General features: G+C 35.7%; 1 protein-coding gene across 1 annotated transcript in view; it reads right to left on the bottom strand.

The window, feature by feature from the left end:
• The window catches only part of wts (serine/threonine-protein kinase warts), a 94,446-nt gene extending 85,621 nt beyond the window's left edge, over nucleotides 1-8,825 (bottom strand). Inside the window, exons 1-2 of the mRNA XM_071582920.1 lie at nucleotides 8,584-8,825; nucleotides 6,741-7,959 (exon numbers count right to left, since the gene is read on the bottom strand). Of these exons, the coding sequence (XP_071439021.1) occupies nucleotides 6,741-7,040 (300 nt within the window). The 5' untranslated portion in view covers nucleotides 7,041-7,959; nucleotides 8,584-8,825. The remainder of the gene's footprint in view (nucleotides 1-6,740; nucleotides 7,960-8,583) is intronic.
• Between the last annotated feature and the right edge of the window lie 11,824 nt (nucleotides 8,826-20,649).

The raw sequence follows: 20,649 nt of genomic DNA, 5'->3' as shown, positions 1-20,649 counted from the left end.
AAATATAAACTGTAGGAAGAACCTCAGAGGTCAATCATTAACAAGAAATGTTAATTAAGTACGTAAGTGAAAATATTTACACATTTAAATGGACGTATAAAAGTAACAAGAAAAGATTCTACCACGGACAAGAAAAAACCCAATGAGCACATGATAAGACTGCTACCTTCTGGAAGAAATAAAGAATCTATTGAAATGAATATTCAAAAATGGATGAAAATAAAGAGAACGGAAAAATGTATGGAATTCAATGGTGAAAAGACCAAAGATGAAGTATGTCACACAAAATTAGATGGGCGAGGGCAAGGTTTTTTGAGGTAGAAAGAATGAAGCGGTTAGACTTTAAGAGAACACAACGGAGAGATTCAGTTAATACTCATAAATGTTAACAGTGAGAATGAAACGTAACGTGGATTTGACAAACTCACACCAGGAAAAGAATACAGCGCGTAGGAGCACCTCCACCACAGCTATTACTTATGAATAAAACGAAGGCAGCGACATAAACGAACGTAATACACGGAGTTGGGCGGTTTTCAAAACGAGAAGTACCAAAACACTGCCGAACAGGAAAATAGAAAATTTTGCCACACACAGTGAATGTTGCAATTAACGGTGGTCACTTTTGCATCAAATTACAATTATATCACATCACACAGAACTCCAAAACCATACTCCACTTGAACAAAATAACTCCATTGCATTACCATGTTTTCCATAAAAGGTAATGAATAAAGGAAAGCTGGATTAATACATGGAAAAAGCATCAAAACAATACGCAAAAGTTGAATCTAAGATTTCACCCTAGTAACTGAACACGTGGAAATTTAAAATAATATAAAATTGATATGAATAACGTAAGCATCAATAGCGAAACAAAACAGTCGTAATAAATGAAGAGGAGGCAATTATGAGCTTATATTTCTGCAATATTATGACCTCGAGACGGCGGCATCGGGTAAAAAAATTATAAAAACATGGGGTAGCGAAAATCAACATAAAAATAACTAAAATGACAAATATATGACTAGAGTTAATGCTCTGCTTCCTTAAGGATATTACACACTGTTTTAGCACAATTAGAATCACAATGAACTGAATTTGACAAAATAATAAATTGGAATAGTGATTTCCTTCCTGGACAAAAAGTAATAACACGGTAATGCACCACCATGTGGAAAAGGTCAAAATCATTTACATTTATTGATTCCGGCTAGTGGATCAATATGTAACATCAACAGAAAGTTTAAATAAATAATCAAGTGCTCTTTCACATTTGGTACGACATGGTTCGAATCCGCTTCCAGCATTTAGGATTCGGCGGTTGAGATTCTTGCCTAAGCCCTAAAAAATAAAAATGGAAAATGCTTGAAGATACCGGCCAGACATTACGGGGGAACCTATGACGTGAGCCGCTTAGAAAGGGAGACAACATGAAGAATTTCTCCAACTGGATCGTGCGTGCCAGGTTAACGGCAAGGGCAATTGCCTTAAATTTTATTCGCGAAATCTGCAATTAAACAAGTAGTTAGAATGTAAAAAAGTAAATACCCGAAGACTTAAGTACACACAACGCTTTCAACTATAATGCCTTGACCAGAACAGTGAATGTTATATTCCCGCGGCCGTGTAGAGGAATAAATGATTTGGTTTCGTACACAACTGATAAGAAGCCAAGACGTGGTCGACAGTGGATGTCTCGAATTTAAGAAGACTTGCGAAAATGACGCGTGCTTGAAGCCACTGTTGATCGGCATCGAGATACCATGGGATACCTCTCGTGGGATTCTCAGTTTTGTCATCCTATATTTGTTCTTGAACAAATTCTACAAGAATTTATGAGACATACGATTAGACGCGAAGGCGATACCTGTGGCAGCCTACCGAAGCTCCTACCGAATGAGTTACGCGTGTACACTGATGACGAGGGGAACCTTAAATAAATTTCTCTTTTTTGAGAATCCAACCTTCCGGGGCGCTTGAAAGTCCCTTTCAATTGGAACAATCAAATTCATACAAAATCAAGTCCACAAATCATATTTCTCAGAGAATGCAGGGAAAAAAAATAAACGTGTTTATTTTCGAAATAGATTTTTCAACAAATTTTTCCCTTCGACTTTTCCAAACCTTTTATAAAATTATTAGAGACCACCGGCGTTATTAACCTTCCCCTGTCATAAACGTCCCGGAAAAATATTAAACGCAAACAAATACCGAGGGGAAGATCGTGAACCCTCATTTCAATTTGCAATCACATGAGTAACAGCAGGGGGTGCGGAGACAATAATTCGAGAATTTCAGATCCCAGGTTGTCAAGGATAAAAAATCGCTTTTCCATGTTTTGCGCTACCATACTTACCGCCTCCAAATAACCCAACGGACACTGCTAAATTTACATTCGCAAATATTTCAGCATATTCCCCTAAAGCATATATATCCATGAGAAGACAATTATCCTTAAAATTATGATGAATCAACTAAATAAAAATCAAGCTGGCGATAGAAAGATTTTTTAGTTCAAAAATTTGGAGTATGATTTTTTAAGCTTCTAGATGAATGTCTATGCGCTATGACATCTTTTTGGGTTTTCAATGCTAGCATTCGGGAAAAATTATTCCGTTAACAAGCGGTAATATAGGATAATATCAGTGACCACCGTTGGTGAAAAATCATTCCTACTGTGTGGCGTTTAAACACTGCGAAATTCTCATCCAACGAGGTAAGTACTCAACGATTATATTCGATTGCCAACGGTTGTTTTGGAGTTGTTTCACACACAACACTCAGTTATCCCAAGAATGAATTTTCCTACAATGCCAAACGCACAGTTTTTTTACCTTCTTGCAGATTACAAGTTACATTGAAAGCTGCAGGCAGTTCGGTCATCCATTTAAAACTCAAATAAGTTATGTGTCCATCTAGATGCTACAACTTAAGCCCTGGTAAAATTAATTTCTCCATAATTCGATGTTTCACTACTCAATTTCAAGTTTTTTCCACAATTTTTCAGGTATTTCACCATTCTTGATAATTCCAATTTCCACGGATCACAGGATAGCTGGCCACCCTGTTCACCATACGTGCAATTAATTAAAATTCCAAATATATGAAGGAAGGAAAAATTTTAAAGCAGGAACAAATCATACACCGTTAATAATAAATCGTTAAATTGACGTGAAGTTACCGTTTAACACCAAGAGAATACTTCAGGAGTAAGACATCGGTACAAATATACGATCTTCATTTTCTGTGACACCTTTTGAACACAAACACAATTACAACATTGCAAGTACAAAGTAGAAATTTTAAGCAACCTAATTTTAATTGAGATAGTAAAATAAAAGCTTTGGATTGACCCCAAAATGCTGGGAAATACAATGCTGGTTACGTCACTAAATACCACAAAGCAGTTTTAATTTTCATTTTTGTTAATACATTATTTCTTTCGTAAAATAATAAATTACATGAACGGCAAGGATAAAACATTGCTCCGTGTTGGTAGTGTACAATGATTATTATATTATTAAGCTCTGATAAAATACACTCCCCCCATATCCAATGAAATGTAGCATTTTTAGTTTCCAATACTGCGCTTTCAATCACCTTGAATATATTTAAATATTCAAATATATTACAAATGATTTCTGTCAATATATAAAATATTAAGAGTACATTTTAATTCCATGAAATAATCCACGTAAAAAAATTGAAAGTCCATCAAAAACATTTCTTAAAGATTTTATATTCAGTTAAAAAGTTTCAAAGAACCATTTTTAACTCAATTTAAAAAAATCAGAGATATAACTTCCATATTTGGAAAGAGAGAATTTTCGTATTAAAATAAATTGCTTATACCATCATCTGCTTCTACATGCCATTCACAGATTTAATGAACCATTAATTGTGCATATGAAGAAAAAAACTAAAACTGACCCTATTTTGAAGATTAATTAATCAAATCAATCATCAAAAAATACTTGTACATGCTATTTAATAATGTTTTACATGACCAATGCATAACATATTACATTGATATCACATTGCAATAGCATGAAAACTGACAAACTAAAAATGATAGCTATCTACACAAACAATAAAAACTGATATTAACCTCAATTTCAATAACAATGAGTGAAAAACAACAACATAGCCTAAGCACCATCGAAGGTCAGCAGTTTTAAAGAATAAATTACAATCCTAGATGAAAGCATCTCAGAATTAAAGTATTTGTTTCCAGATTGACTTATATTCTTTGTAATGAACAAACTGGGGCTTAATTGTCTCAATCCCTCACGACCAGCAAAAATAAGGTAGAGTAACTGCTTGATTTATAAATATATATTACCATGAATAATGAAAATGATATATGCATCTGAAATTGAAAAATTATGTACATATGCACCGCAGATGGAATTAATTATAATTTAATGCAAAAGTAATTAGGAGCTAAATTTAAAACTGTAGCATAAGAGGCAGCATTTCTACTTTTATTTATTAATAGCACAAAAGTCAAAAAACTTTTTAGAAGTGCTCAAAATGTCATAAGAGATCATTTTGATTATATATTATGGTTGACACCAATCTCCATTGTTTTCCATCCAAGAAACAATTTTGATTTATTGATATTTAAAAGCAATAATTTCACAGAATATAACTAAATGTAGGCATGCAGGCAATCTCAATTTTAAATTGAATTAGGTGGGTACCTCCTTTCTTACTATGATTTGTTTATAGGTCCCGAGCCATTAAAATTGATAATTTACAAATTGACAATTGTATCAGTAGCTAAATCAAAACAAAATAAGTACTCCATAAAAATATTTAAGAAGTTTCTTCATTAATTTGATCAATGAGAAATTTCACTAAGGGAAACCGAATAAAATATGGTGCTTAGAGCCAAATGCACTGGAAATAATTGATATTTAAGACATATTGCAACCAGTTTCCATGAACATAAACATAATGTTGGGTTAAGAAGAGGTGCCACAAATTTTCTATTTACACATATTATAAGCTAAATATTTTAATCCACCACCAGTCAAATAGTATATGAGCTAGCACAATATTTCCAGTCAAAAGGTAACTCCAAAGCCTCACTTAAATATGTTATCCCATTGTAGCCTTAAAAAGAATTCTCGACTAAGATACATAAAGGAACGCAGAATTTTTTCACAATGGTAAATTGTGAATTTTGTGAAAAAAGGCTGTCTATGCAAAACTGAAGCATGCTATCCATTGAGGCATTTATTTCCATTTGTTTATGTTAGTAAAACAACTACATACATTATTGCCACATTTTCAAACAGTGTTTTTGAATGTAATTCACTTGCATTGCATTGGTGCATGAAATTCACTTCCCTATAGTTAATGAAGTAACAGAATAAACACAAAACAAGCCATATAGTCGCACAAGAATGCTCTTCTAACTAGCAAATTTATTCAATCACATTTCTTTGTCCTTTTTACCTTTAAGAAACATATTAACTTCTTATATGCATTTGCAGGAAAATATTACAGCATCATAATAAGCTGACCCAGCCTATGAAGATATATTTAACCTTATGATTACCGGGAAATATAGAGAACAAAGCATGATTGCCACTAAATTCACACCAATTCAATCAAAGCAATCTGCTCTCCCTCTCTGTGTTGACAAAATAAATACGAAAATGTTTACTCGCCCTATGGTGATGCTCGTTCATTGTTTTTAAACACGGAAAAGGATCAACAAAATCAAAGATAACACACAATCAAGAATTTAGGCAGAATATGAGTCCCACCTTGGGGAGGGGTGTCATGGAGAAATTGGCATTTTAATCCCTGGGAAATCAAATAAATAGCCAAGAGAGGCACGGTCAGATTTCAGGGGCAGATAGTAAGGGATACAGAGAAGGGAATCAAAATAAAAGCTGAGTAGCAATCTCGTTGAAAAATGTTGAGTGCTTCATAATCACAATGCCATTTATTTTGAACACACAGCAATTTATTCGGCATTTTAAGGGTTGCAAAACTCGAACATTCCATGAAATAATTGTAATGAGAACATTATCTCGTAACATTTTGTCAACTCAGACAACAAATTATACCAGAAAGTGATTATTTATGAAATACACTACACTGAAAAAGCTCAATAAGCTAAAAGGCACGATTTAGAAGATGTTTATTTTGAAAAAGGGCTGAAAGACTCCAACGAAAGCTTAAAGAACTGAACCGCAACTGATTATTCAACCAAATGTGTTAGCATGAGGAAAATTGCCATTTAATCTTTCCAATTATACTATCTGTTCGGTTGACATCTGAAAAAAAGCAAACCTTAAAGCGTATGGGGAAGGCAACCCTAACTTGCTGTATCAGAAACAAGTCATTCTCATCACTTCACCAGTCAGTGAAAAAGTTGACCACCCATATCACTGTACTAAGTACGCTGGCATTGTATATGACACGAAATATGACACAATTTTTTCATTTTCAATGTTTGACATTGCCTGCGACATAGTTGAAGAGACATTTCTATAAAATACGTGGAGTAAGTAATCATCAGCGAAGTTTGAGGTGATATAGAGAACTAGTTACGGTTTAATCAAAATTCTGCCAAGATTTCTCATAAACGTAAGAAGTATGCAAAGTAATAGGTATATCCGAGAATAGCTACCTCAAATGGTCGAGACTGTCAACGAATACGATTTCACATCATTAGATATGAATGTCAATTGTATTTAATCCAAAACGTTAGCACTCACCTCACTATACCCCATGCTGACAATTTGCTGATGAGCTTGCCGAAAGATACCAAGATCCTTGTCGATCCCGTTGAGACCTGTGGATCCTGACGCAGCACTAAGTCCACTAAGACCACTAGCTGAGCTGACACCACTGGTAGTGGATAATGTGCTGATGGTACTGGCGGCGCTAGAACCGTTCTCACCGCTGTTTGCAAACGGCAGGAGTGAGTTCCTGATCTGGGCAAGCGCCTTTTGGTGATAGCCCGACCGGGTGGATGACTTTCCCACTGCAGGGTTCATATTGGTCTGCTGGCCCATACTAGGCAGGAACGGGGTGGGGGAGGAGAGGGCGTTGCGACTCGGCTCTCCACACTCTCCCTCCTCTCGGGCTCTTTCCCTCCCTCCCACATGAAAACACTCGTAAGAAGGCACGCACCGGGGGAAAAAGAGCTTACATTGGCTTTCGCTGCCTCATGTGGAGTCAGGCCGAAACATCACCCTTTCTGCTGCTGACCACATTGCTCCCTAGTTCCACCAACACTTATCCTTTTCATGAAGCATTGTTAGTGGTCAACAGCAATGAGGGATACATTTATGAAAAACTGCAGTCTTGGCTACATTTCTTGCGAAAAGGGGCCGAGGTATTACACCCAGGGGAGAATGAGAGACATTTTTAATCTTATCTTCAAACGACACATCGACAAGCTTCAAATTCACAAAGCACTACCATAACGTCATCTCCAGGAAAACACACAATTGCCTAAATAAAATGTGAATCAATTTATAACTTCCTGGTATTAATGGTTTGTAACAGTTTACACGTGCACAATCACTCCTCGTTGTTACTTAAGTGTAATTTCTGAGAAGATCACTTTAAAGAAATATAAAAAAGCATCTGAGCGCACTCACTGGAGAAGAAATGCCAACTATAATGTGATAAATATCTTAAATACCAAGTATGAACACAGTTTGTCCACATCCGTAGGCAAGACAGGCTCAAAACAAAACAAATAATAGTTTCGAGTGACAATAAACACAACACATTAAACCACTCATTACTTCGGGTTGCGATTATCTCATCCTCCTAATTCTTCACATTCTTGTTAGAAACTGCTCCACCACCATTTATTTTACAGCTCCATACATCTGACGCCAAGCAATGATTGGTAATTCTCCACAGAAGTTCTCAGGTAAATTTCCATGGCAAAATGTACACACTTGGACGGATTGTTTATTTCTGAAACAAATCAGGAACCAAGTATAAATACACAAAGAAAAACAAATGCATATTACCTAAACGACCGAATGTATGCCTGGTAAGAATGTGAACCAAGTTCCGTAATAGACACCTGAGAGGGGAATTTGGCGAATTACAGTATTTGTTAATGAAAAATAAATTGATTGCCAATTTGCTCGATTAGTTTGTAATAAACATCCGTTTAAAACACAGCGTTTCAACACGCAATTTTCCCGCACAATTTTAAGAGCCCTAAATATTCTGGCATAAGACGTTCCATCGTAGCCTACTTAAGGAATGACACACGGAAAGCATGCAAAACTACAACAACGTATTTTAATCAACTTAAACATCACACACTAAGAGTCTGAATCAATTGACCATTTACAAAAGTACACATGTTAACAGTGTGACTGTACCTTTTAAGCATATTAACCCCCTGTCATAAGTATCAGGCGGGCGTCTGATACAAACAAATTATTGCATAGTACACTACAAGCACATGACTAGGTCAACAGATAAATTAGAACTGCAGTTCACTTCATGACATGAAATGACAATGCATTGCTGTGAACCAACAAGGGAATACTTCAACTAGAAAACAAAGAAATATAATTATAATACCACTTGATTGGCAAGCCACTAGTCGCCATCTTGAAGTGCCACATTCCGAAATAACGAGCTGAGGAGCCTTCGTAAACGAAACCATGATATACCCTGCTCTTGCACTGTCAGGAATAACTTTCTTGCTTATATCCTCACATTTTAACCCTTCATGGTTATTGCTGTTTACAAATGCATACCGTAATCTTGCTAACCTAGTAAACACGAGATGGTAGTCTTTACTATCATTGGATATGCATTACAAAAACGAGATGCTTGTGTGGAATGTGAAATATGGGAGAATCTGTAACTGATCACCGCACGGAAAACAAACAGTCTATTTTAATTTCAGATATTATTTTTAAAAATGGTAGTAGTATACATTAAAAATTTATATTTATTGTCAATTTATAAATTTTATTTTTACCGTGAATTCAGAGTGCATCTATATGTTAGGGGAGTGGCCCAAGAAAAGTGTTCTTTGTAGACCTTGAGCAATCAAGTTGCTCCACTACTGCCGAAATATTTTCTCTTATTGGCGTATTGAATAGCAATGACAGTTAATCAATATTGGTCCAAATATTTCATACCATGCTCTATTCTCATTTTATCAATCATCCAATTATATATGCTATCTCCCCACGTTAGTGTTCTGTAAACCTAGATCTTGCTAAAAATGTGTTGGTCAATTGAATAATTCATTAAATATCTCCATCATTAAATGGATATTTACATATGAAAATATAAATAAATACTATGTTGATACATTTAGGTGCATCGTATCGTTATCACTTCCTGCATGAACTGCCGAAAAAAGACAGGCAACGCACTACCAGGAATACAAAATATTTGTCACGATTACTAAAAAAGGGTCATTGTTGTAACACGAATATCTGCACATTTATTCGAGTCAATGAGGGCAAAATTAGGTGCTAACATTTTTCTAAGAAACGTCAACATAGTTTTGGCGCAACAACTGCCTTTCTCGAATCTCCGAAATCTCGACTGCTCCTGAACAGATCTGATGCCACTCCATAGGGGGAACACTCCATACTAAAAAACGGAACCGCGTAGCAGACGACGACCAGGTAAGCGTGACGCCATTCGGTCGCCGCGTTTACAACGGTGGTGAGTACAACTAAGGCCAAAATCGGAATCAAATATCCTACTTTTCCTAGATTTCTTACAGCGCATTATGCATACTTTCAAGGATGAGGGAGATTTAAACATATAAATGCGCGCAAAATATTTTTTATTTATATTTTAACAGTTTCCGTACAAAAATTGCTGCAAAATTAATTTGAAAAATAATTTTTATATATTCAAATTAATGAAATTAGATTATATTGTTAAAATTAATGTGATAATTTAATTTAAAAGCATATATTGTCTGTAGCAGAAAGTTAATCACCAGCATTAAATTATGGCAGGATGGCATAACGCCATCATAGGTTTAGTTAATCCGTAAAAATGATATGGGTGGTGCACGTGGGTTGCTCAAAAAGTCCTTAGTACAAAATTGAAAGGCATGATTTTGCATATTTCTCTTTTTATTTTTCTATGCAAGGTCTGTAGAAAAAATATGAGCCTGGTCTTTCTACGCAATATATATATGATGGATCCAATCAGAAGGGTATCGTCCAATAGCGGCGTCCGTGAGAAACACCGCCTCGTGGCCCTATCTAAACTTGTCTCCGCACAACAACGATTCTTGAATGAACTTGCACACGCTTGCTGTACATATTCTAGTGTCGGTGGGAATAAAGGCGTTTGAAAAACAAAATGAGAAAAACAACAAAGTGAAACAAGCGAAAAAAAATGTGTGCAATGATTTAATATAAATTCGGCAATTAATCTCTGAGTCGTGAACAGTGTTTTAGTAGGTTAAACCGCTTTCAGCCTAGACAAACCGATGAAGAACCGAGCAGTGGACCACTATCGACGTCAATAAACGACGCCCACATCAGCAGTATGCATAATTTAGCACTTGTAAACCGTAGGTTATTTATAAGGGAAAATGCAAATGAATTTTATATCAGTGTTGGATTTTGTTTCACCATTTTGACAAATTTTAGGCATGCAGTACCCATTAAGAATATTTCCCATAAGGACAAACACTGAATGGGCAGCAACATATAGAGATTACGACAGAGTTGCGTCAGAGACCACAAATGTAGGAAGACAATTCTTGGTGCTTTCTTCACGACAACGCACCGGCGCACACATTGATTGTTACTGTGTTTTTGGTCAAAAACAGTACACCGGTAATCCCACAGCCACCCTACTCTCCGGATCTTACCCCAGCGGACTTTTCCCTAATTCCTTAGTTGAAATCCGCCTTGAACTAATGCCGATTTGTAACTATTGAAGACATACAACAAAACTGTACCGATGACTTGGAGGCTATCCCGAAAGAAGCCTTCCATACCGTATTCGAAAGCTGGAAAAAACGTTGGGAGTGCTGTATTGGCAGCCAAGGGGTGTACGAGGCAACGAGCATGATTCTAGGATACTAATAAAACTAGTATTTATTCAAACAGCCGAATCTTTTGAAGGGGCCTTGTATAATTCCCTTTTAGCTCGATACACTATTCCCAGGGTTTCTCCAATGTTTTTGAAGCCGTCCAAAAAATAGGATAGCGGAAGGTCTTCAAAATAGACATTTCTATTGATGAATACCTCTCGTTGGACTCGAATCGTTCTCTTTTTCTTTCAAGCTTTTTTTCAAGTTTTGAAATGAAAAAGTCACTGGGGGACCATATTAGGTGAATAAGGTGGATGTTGCAACAATTCGAACTCTATTTCCATAAATTTCGCCATGGAAACTTCGCAGGTGTCCACCCGTTCGTTGTGTTGATGGACGAGAATTTTCTCTTGGCCAAATGAGGACGGTTTTTCTAGATTTATTCACTCAGCCGGTTTAGTAACGGTGCATAATGCTCTCCATTTATCGTTTGTCCCTTTTTGAAGTATTTGATGTAGATTATTCCTTGAGTATCCCAAAAAAACTGTGGACATCGACTAGTTCGCTGATACCCTCTTCGCCTTCATCGGAGCCAGACCGTCTTTAAAAACCAATTTTTTTAATTGTTCCTTTATATTTGGAGATGGGCAAGGAATACATGTTCCGTCCGCATTTGTGTTTTTACGCAGAAACTCGTCAAATATTTTGACAAAATAACATTAAACGAGTCTCCGAATCGACTACACGATTGCGTTTATTCTCCGCCGAGAGCAAATGCGGCATCCATATAGCCGAGATTTTTATTAACACCAAATTTTCATGCAAACTTTAAAATACTCTGCCATGCGATACGCCTGTGGCATCAACTGCTTTGCGACATTTAATTCATCGATCACTGTAAACCATATCTTGGATTTGCCAATCGTTTTGGAGTGTGTTGGTTCCACTGGACGTCTCGAACGATGTTCGTTATGTATGAATGTACGGCCAACTATAAAATCATTTTACCTATTGTCTACAGTTGTAAATGCAGGAGCAGAAAGACCATGAAATTAATTCAAATCGACTTTGAAATTTGACGGTGTTCGGCCTTTTAAATAGAAGTGTTTAAACACCACAATAAACTTATTTTACCCGTTTTTTATATAAACAATAGTTTGTTGCCAAAACAGACTATGAAAATAAAACTATGTGATGGATATAGTTGCAACTTTAGCAGCAGTCTAGTCAGATATGAGGCTTACTAAAGGCAAACCTTTTCCGATACTACAAGCAACCTCTCTAGGATTTTCTGAGGAATTATTGAACGTCCCACGTATTACGAAATTATACCATATGTTATCAATTTACATACCAATCAAATTTGTTGTCCTATATCTGCATGCTCGTTCGTAAAAATCACTGAGATGGGCGACAAAAACAACACAGAAACGCGTAGGATATAAATGTGCATTAAAAAAAAATATTTTCTCGAATGATAAATGAAACTATTAATCCCAGTTACTCACACCAATGTTATAATACATAATTTACTCTCAAACATGGAATGGTGGATATAATTAGAGTCAGAGGCAAGATACTGGGATAAATAATAGGTAGATAAAATTCACATTATTCAGAGGGTGAACTTTTCACAAAACCTACATTTGCCAATTTTCCTGTATTTTCTATTCCATCATAATACAAGTGACTATAGCAAAGTTCAAAAAGACATGTATGCACGTTAGTGTTTCAAAAAAGCACACTAAATATGCATCACAAAAAAGTGGACACTCACACACAGCATGGCATTTCAACAGTATGAGCTCTCTTCCTCAGATAAGAAAATTGTTCCCTGGTTCAATTTCTTTTGTGTACCTGCTTCTTTACGCTACTCCTTCAAGTTATGGGAGGAACCCTAAAGTCAAAGCTTCAAAATTATTACCCAGGACTTTTTCCAGCAATTACCGTATTTTCCCATCGATAACGCGCTCCTTATGAATGACGCGCAACCAGAACTTAATAGTTATCATGCATTTGTATAATTATCGCGCGCCCAGGGCTTCATAGTTATCTTGAACATGTATAAATGCCACGCATCTGTATATATATGCGCGTTAAAATTTTATACATTGTGTAAAAATACGTCTATATCCATGCACTAATAGGCGGTAAAAACAAATGAATACATGAAATCATAATTGCCTGTGGCTATATCTATCGTAAGCATACAGAAGATTAGAGCCAGGTGATTGAAATTAATTCCAAGCAACAGAAGGATCAAAAAATAAACAATATTTACAAGCCAACACAATATGCCGCGTTATTGCTTTTTCGCTATGATTCGTAAGTCGAAACGAGGCATAAGTTTGTGTGTCCTTTCATTTACAATATAAATTAGCTTTCAGAAAATCAAACATAAAAAATAGGAGAAAGAATGAAATAGAAGTTTCTTGTTTTGTTTACTTTACTTCGCTTTGTTTGTATCGGCGCTCAGCTGTTCTATACACCCTCCAAGTTCTATGAAAGTGCTGCCTACATGGTGATTATTTCAAAGTTGAATTGAGTTCAGCTTTTGTAGTTAAGAATTTTCTCGAGAAAATTACTGATGGAGAAGAAAATCTCATGCAACGATATTTAGCTAGAAGTCATGAATTTCGCGAAAGATAAAGGAAATCGCGAGGCTTCCAGGATTTATCCCTTATTAAATCTTTTAAATCAAAGTTGCGTTCTAATTGGGAAAAGTGGATGATGTCAGGTATGAAAGATTAAACAGAATCGGGAAGTATTAAAAGAGTATCTTATGAAGAAATAAGCCGGTGGATCCTGGAGAGTTGGCAGGGTGTCAGAGCGACTTGTGTAAAAAATGAATTTGAAAAAGCTTTAGGTAATATTCCAATGACAGTGCTGGAAGATGAGGAAGAGTGACTTGGCGATAAGAGATAAAAAAATTCAATTGATTCAGTTAATTGTGATTCAGGTTACGAATTTCTTGGATTCGAGTGATCTGCATATCCTATCATATATTTATACGGACGTGTATATAATAAGACGTACTCTACGTATACGTGAAGTATGCAAAAGAATAAAGAAGTACTACGCATTAGATTGAAAAAAAGTATAGTAATTGTATGTTTTTTTCTTTTTCTCATGGATTTATGAGATGAAATAACTGTAAAAATAGCAGATCTGTATAAAATAATATGGAATTAGAAAGGCATGCTTCCAGACTAATTTATTTTTGCGAGAGTCTTCTTTAAATTATTGTGTACATAGGTATTTTTTTCAATTTTCATTACAAAACACCCATCGTCATATTTTTCGATCAGCTGAACATAGAGAACACGCGTGATATCGACGGGAAAATATTATAAATTATCAACAAAGTTGTAATCACATCTAATTAAGTTTAATTTAACAATAAGAATTAATAAATTTTTGGGATTCCATGAAAAATAAACCAAATAAAAATATTAATGAGAGTAAAACGCCGAAGGAAATATTAGAAGCTGAACTAAAAATATAAGAGTCTAATGAGTATGATTTTTTTTTGGAAAAATACTTCTAAGATAATTTTTCTGTGGTCCATTTTTTGTGAATTAGTAATGTTTTTCAACGTGTTCCCTCAATGTGTTGAAAATGATTAGCACCAAAACGTTCTGCCATATGTGGTGGTCATCACAGGAAATAAATGATAAGTTACAAGTATTCTTCAATATACTTCTAAGGTAGACCTCCACACCTATATTATAGGATGAAGAAGGTGCATTTTTATTAAGCTTATGGATGTACTCAGGGAAATATATAGGACCTAATTACCAAAGCATATCTATAACTGACGAGCTCTGTTTTACAAGTTAGTCCTACATCTTGAGGGAGATCTTGTTTTTCCTGATGATTCTATATCATATACATGTTCCCAGAAACTTAATGGATCCCAATAGTGTGCAAAGATGGGGTGCTATTCAATAGCCTTGAAATTTTGTAAATGATACCACAGCAATTCAAATTCATCTTCTTCCAAATTCAAGTCACATAATGCGTAGAAACTATGTCATTAAACAGTAAGGCCTTGTATACATCAACAAAAATGGCATGTGTCAGATTAATACTCCATGAACCATAACTTCTAATCGATGGAAATATATTCTTTAAGGAATATTTATTATGATTTCCTTCTTCTCATTAGACCTTAACAGGGACCATAATGTCCTCAGTGTCCCAACCAAATCAATAGTAAAACGTTTCTTACTATTCTTCCCTCCATCAGTATCTAAATACTCCCGAACTATCATAATCTCCAACTAACCTTAAATCCCTTGATTGCATCTCTCACTTCTTTGCCAAAATAGTCAAACACTGAGTCCCACATTACCGCAATATGTCCTCAAATGCTGTTCTGTCTTCCCTATCCATTTCTAGTCCCCAAAGCTGCAGACAAAAAGCTGATTTAAAACTCCTCTACAACACCCTAAATTCGGCTATTGATTGCCCTGAACTATCTTTCGTCAACTTCAGGATACCAACCCGATCCACCCAAATCAATAGTAAAACGTTTCTTACTATTCTTCCCTCCATCAGTATCTAAATACTCCCGAACTATCATAATCCCCAACTAACCTTAAATCCCTTGATTGCATCTCTCACTTCTTTGCCAAAATAGTCAAACACCGAGTCCCACATTACCGCTCCCTACTCCATCTGCCTATTCCTAGAATATCTCTCACCAAGCGCTCACTGTTATTTCGCCTCTCCTCCCTTCTAAATTCACTCCCTCACACTGTCGACCCCTTTAACTTATCATGCAACAACTTCACCACCCAAGCTTTATCCCACCTTTCAGTAAATTAAAATTTTCCCTGGTCCATGCTTGGTTCTCATTGTTATTGTTATGCTGTTATTGTCTTTTGTCCTTTCTCATATTTGTTATATTTTTCACTGTAAAATGGCGCCACTGCTGTATATGAACAATGTTTTAAAATAAAATAAAAATAAAATATACTACCTCAGCCCAGAAATATATGCACCCTGAAGAAGATGTTACTCCACACTTCAGAGTCTTCCTCTTTGGTGGTTGCTGGAGACTACTGTCAAAAAACTTCAGTAGAGCAGGAGTATTTATCTCTTCTTGATCTAAAACAGTGGCAGTAGCTGACAAATATCAATTAATCAAAGTATTATTACTGTGATAGTGACCTTCATAGACACAAATTGAAATGTCGATATAACAGAAAATTACTTTTCCCTGCCATTGATGAAATCATGGAGGAAAGCCTTTTGGCTGGACACCTCTCTACAGCACTTCATTGCCATCTTCTTGATCTTTTCTGGAACAAGTGAATATTTCTTTAGGCTGCCTTTATCCCTCAGGTAGCCTATGGCATAAAACTGGAATAAAAAATCCCCAAATGAAAAGTTACATCACAAAGGACATCTTTGGTGTCACTTTATGGAAAACACATATCTAAAAAAATATGTCTCTATCAATACCACATGAAGGCGGTTATGAATGACAGCAATCATTTATAGAACAACACCAAAAAAAAATGCCGCTTTGATGATTCCACAGTATTCAGTACATAGAATCATCATCAGTTAATATGCATTGAAACATAACTGCATGCATTGAAACATTGAATGTATTAGATAATTTCTACAAAGTCAAGCTGAAATTGCCAATTTTATATATATATAGAACAAGTTCTATCAGATACCTCCTATAAAACCTGTTCATGGTGTTTAGCCTACTATAAGATACTGTATGATTAATAATAGGATGAGTATTTGTTTTTCTTTGGTGGAAAAATTTCCGAAAACTATAAAAAATATTTGATCACATTTGGTTATTGGAAAAGGGGGGAGGTAGAAGTCAGAAGACAATCATCCACATTAATTTTTCTTTGTCTTCTACATTACTTTCTCATGAAAAGGATGAAACTTTGTTTATGCATTTTAAAGATTGTCAAGAAACAATTCGGCGAAAGAAAATTTTCCATAAATAACCTTCCAGACTTCAGGGAACAATGAAGGGTATAATGGTAAAAAAATGTAAACAAGAGGCAAAAAGGGTAAAATGTCATTATCAATTTATGCAAATATTTTGGCAATAAATAGCTGACGGCATTGAAAAGAACTTCAAAACCTATACAAATATAGGATAGCCCAGGTCAGACGCTAATCTTCTCAGCAATAGCTGAACGTTTCTTTCCAAATATTCGTGACGTCCATATGTTTATTCAGGGATCATTCGAATCGAGGAGACGAGATATGACACCCCGAGAAAACTGCGCTTTCGAAGATGTGGTATTCGGTATCAACTCCAGATATTCAACTCGCTATAATATGCTTCTATACATGTTATCTCTTGAAATGCTAATCATTAAATATTAATCCGTTTTGTTCGCATGAGATGTACTCGATTTATTTGAATCATTTTGAATATAAGAATCTAAGTGTGTACAGAGAGGTAATAATTTAAAATTAATTTTAAATTTTAGCGATGCATACAGGAAAGCATTATCAAATTACCTTTCTTTGATATTAGACATATTCTGCCCAAAGGCCATGAGATTATTTGTTTTCAAAATATCGACTCCACTTTCTATTGGCCAAATCACCCAATGAGTTCCCACCTGGATTGGTCAATAAAAAAGAGAGAGAGAGTTTGTGCCCTTTTCAAACACCATAACTAAATATTATACGAATATGTTATCTGAAAAATAAACATAAAATATTATAGCGGAGGTTGTAAAAGCAATTTATCAGTTAAAAATACTAAATGTTTTATGATTAGATTCACTCCCATTGCAGTCGCTACACTCGCATGGCGGCTGTTACTGTTATCTTCCCCACCCCCGGGACGAAAAAGACCCTTAACCACTCTATCCACTCCGACTGAGTGGCAGAGCGGGCCCTACGTTGCGGCATGAAAGCGTACTAGCACGACAGGCCAAGGCGGTGAATTTGAAATCGAGGATATTTTGACCAGATTTAGGTTTATACGCAAAATTTCGTATTTGAAAATGTATAATTGGGAATTATAGCAAAAAATAACCTATGAAACCTGTCTGTATAATTTATAAATGATAAAAAATCATTAATTTATCATAATATAAAATAAGAATCCCGATCCAAGCCGATTGTACAATGTGAGCCATGGAGAACATGAGCGCTGAACTTAGCTCTTCGGGTAAGTCCGGAAAATAATATTTCTAATTTGAAAATTAGGTTCTCATGATGCATTCAGGAACAATCAGTTTCCTATTTCGACAATTGAAAGTTCACGTATTGAATAACCGAGATCTCAAAAATATCTTGTTTACATTTAGACGTCCCGCCTTTTTGCGCCTAGTTGGAGATCATTTAGCCACTCATCCAATCTTTGCACATAATGGTATCTTGCAGTATTCCACTCTAGGATCCCCTCCCTGCAATATTTTCCTCTTCCCCGCTGTGACATCATATCCCCCCTTCTTGAAATCCACCGAAACCTGCGGTAGTTTCCTTGGAAATTGTTGAATGTCCACGGGAAAGAAGGCTGATTTTTTTTCAAGATAAGGCAATTTTTTCAATATCAGGTCAAACATATGATTGAAATAGCTTCATATGCTCGTCATTCTTTTTTAAGTGAATCCCATATTTGACTGCGTTAACCCAAAAATATCGCATTTCCGTTGAATTCTGTGTATGCTGATTAAACGCTTATCTAAAGTGGAAATCGTCTTCGCACCCTCTGAATAAAGTTCAATCGTAGTGATGCTGATTGCTTCTTTTGTCTTGCTCTACAAAAAATAAGCATCTTAATTGATTACATTTTAAATTTTCTATGCTGAATCTAATGAAAAAAATGGAATATTTGATCACCACGTTCTCGCCAAAATAGCGTGATTAGTAATAGTAATGATTCTAATGCAGAGATTATAGAATAACATAGCGTAAAACTTAAATGTATACGATTTTTTTGACACCCAGCTCCAAGCAGTATGATTTATGGATGGACTTATGTCTTCCTCCAGCATGTATACAAATTTGCACGTTATTCGATCGTTTTTTAACGAATATTTATCTATTTTCCCTCCCTCCCCCATATCCTCCCTTATCATCCACTCTTTCCACCTGGTGCTTGCACCCCCAGCCACTCACCTTTTTAATTTATCGCGGGGTATTTAAATCGATGTTTATAGAACTTTCTTGGAAAGTTCGTATAGCGCAGAAGTAATTGGCGTCATACCCTGTTTCCATGAAATACAGCATTTCCGACGCGGGTGGTCATTCCACTACGCGAGGACGGCCGTCACCTATAAAATCAGCCTTTGGGCCATAGACTTCGGCTTCCTTTCCGTGAACTCGTGAAATTACTCCTCACATGAGCGAGTCTTTGATGTCCGTAACCGGTCCTCTCCACTCAACCATGCCTCCACCGTTCTGTGTGCCTTCGCCAGGGATTGCTGAACTATCTCACTCATTGAACCGATGGGGAGAGGGAGGGAAGAGAAAATCAAGGTCAAGATTTTGGAGAATACTCCATCCATTGGTGGGTTGTAACCGCGAGTTGAGTTTACGATTCTTGTTGCTGCTCTAACAAAAGTGTAGTGTGAATTGAAAGTTTAACTTTCAAAATATTTTCCGATTTTGATCCAACTACAACCACACGCAGCATGGCAGCTTCTGGATGAGTACATAGATTGCTATATTCCTTGATAAAATACCCTGGATAATTATGGTCAGCGAAAATATTTACCAGGCTCATTAAAATTCTTCAATGAATCATAGTGCAGTGAGTGTCACGGTAGTTTTTGGTTTTTTAGGCCAGCATTCGGGGAGAAATTTCAGATTCTGGTACATATGAAATTTTTCTTTCCTCAAAGGTGACTTAGGTTATTTCATTAATCCCGTGTCCACGTTCTTGCATTTTATTCTTTCGTCTTTATTCCAAATAACATCATTTGTCAAACATGACTTCGTAATAAGCGCCTATCCTATGTACTCAACCACTTTTCCTCATTTAATATTTGAACAACTGATGTGTGGTATTCCTTCCTTTTCAATGAAATGTTATTTTTTAAATAATTTGCTCTTATCACCTGGCCTTTGGAATGAAACACAATGGAAGGACGACAGATTAACTCCTTGGCATAACTGCCTGAAAAGAAAAGGTAGAAGAGAAAGTGTACCGTAAATGAAACCGAGTGGAATACAGGAAATGGAATACACATAATAAGTAAAGCAATACAAATACGAAAGATTAAAGTAGTAACGACAAGAGAATCAGTTGACTGCGCAAAAATCCAAGTATAATTAACGTTTTTTAATGATGGATGAGAATTCTAAAACAATTTTGATATTACTTTGCTTAGTGCACGACTGAAACGTTGAGATAATGTCTTTTTTTATTCATGATTAAGATTTTTTAGAATGTGAAAATGATGACCTTAATATAATTAATGTCAAATGTCATAAAAAATAAAATGGACCAAAAAACCAATTGCTGAGCATGCGTAGGCACAGAAAAAAGGCTGAAGCAGGGATTAATATTATACGATATGCAATTTAAATTCCTCATAAAGTTATTGATCAAAAAAGATCTTCATCGCTATTGCGAACTTGGCCAATATGATTCGAAGTTGAAATCATATAACTAATAC

This window comes from Hetaerina americana, unplaced genomic scaffold (genome assembly GCF_022747635.1).
Source record: "Hetaerina americana unplaced genomic scaffold, ioHetAmer1.1.p SCAF_12, whole genome shotgun sequence".
Lineage (NCBI taxonomy): Eukaryota > Metazoa > Arthropoda > Insecta > Odonata > Calopterygidae > Hetaerina > Hetaerina americana.
The sequence above is the reverse complement of the archived record's forward strand: the minus strand, read 5'-3'. Positions and strand labels throughout refer to the sequence as shown.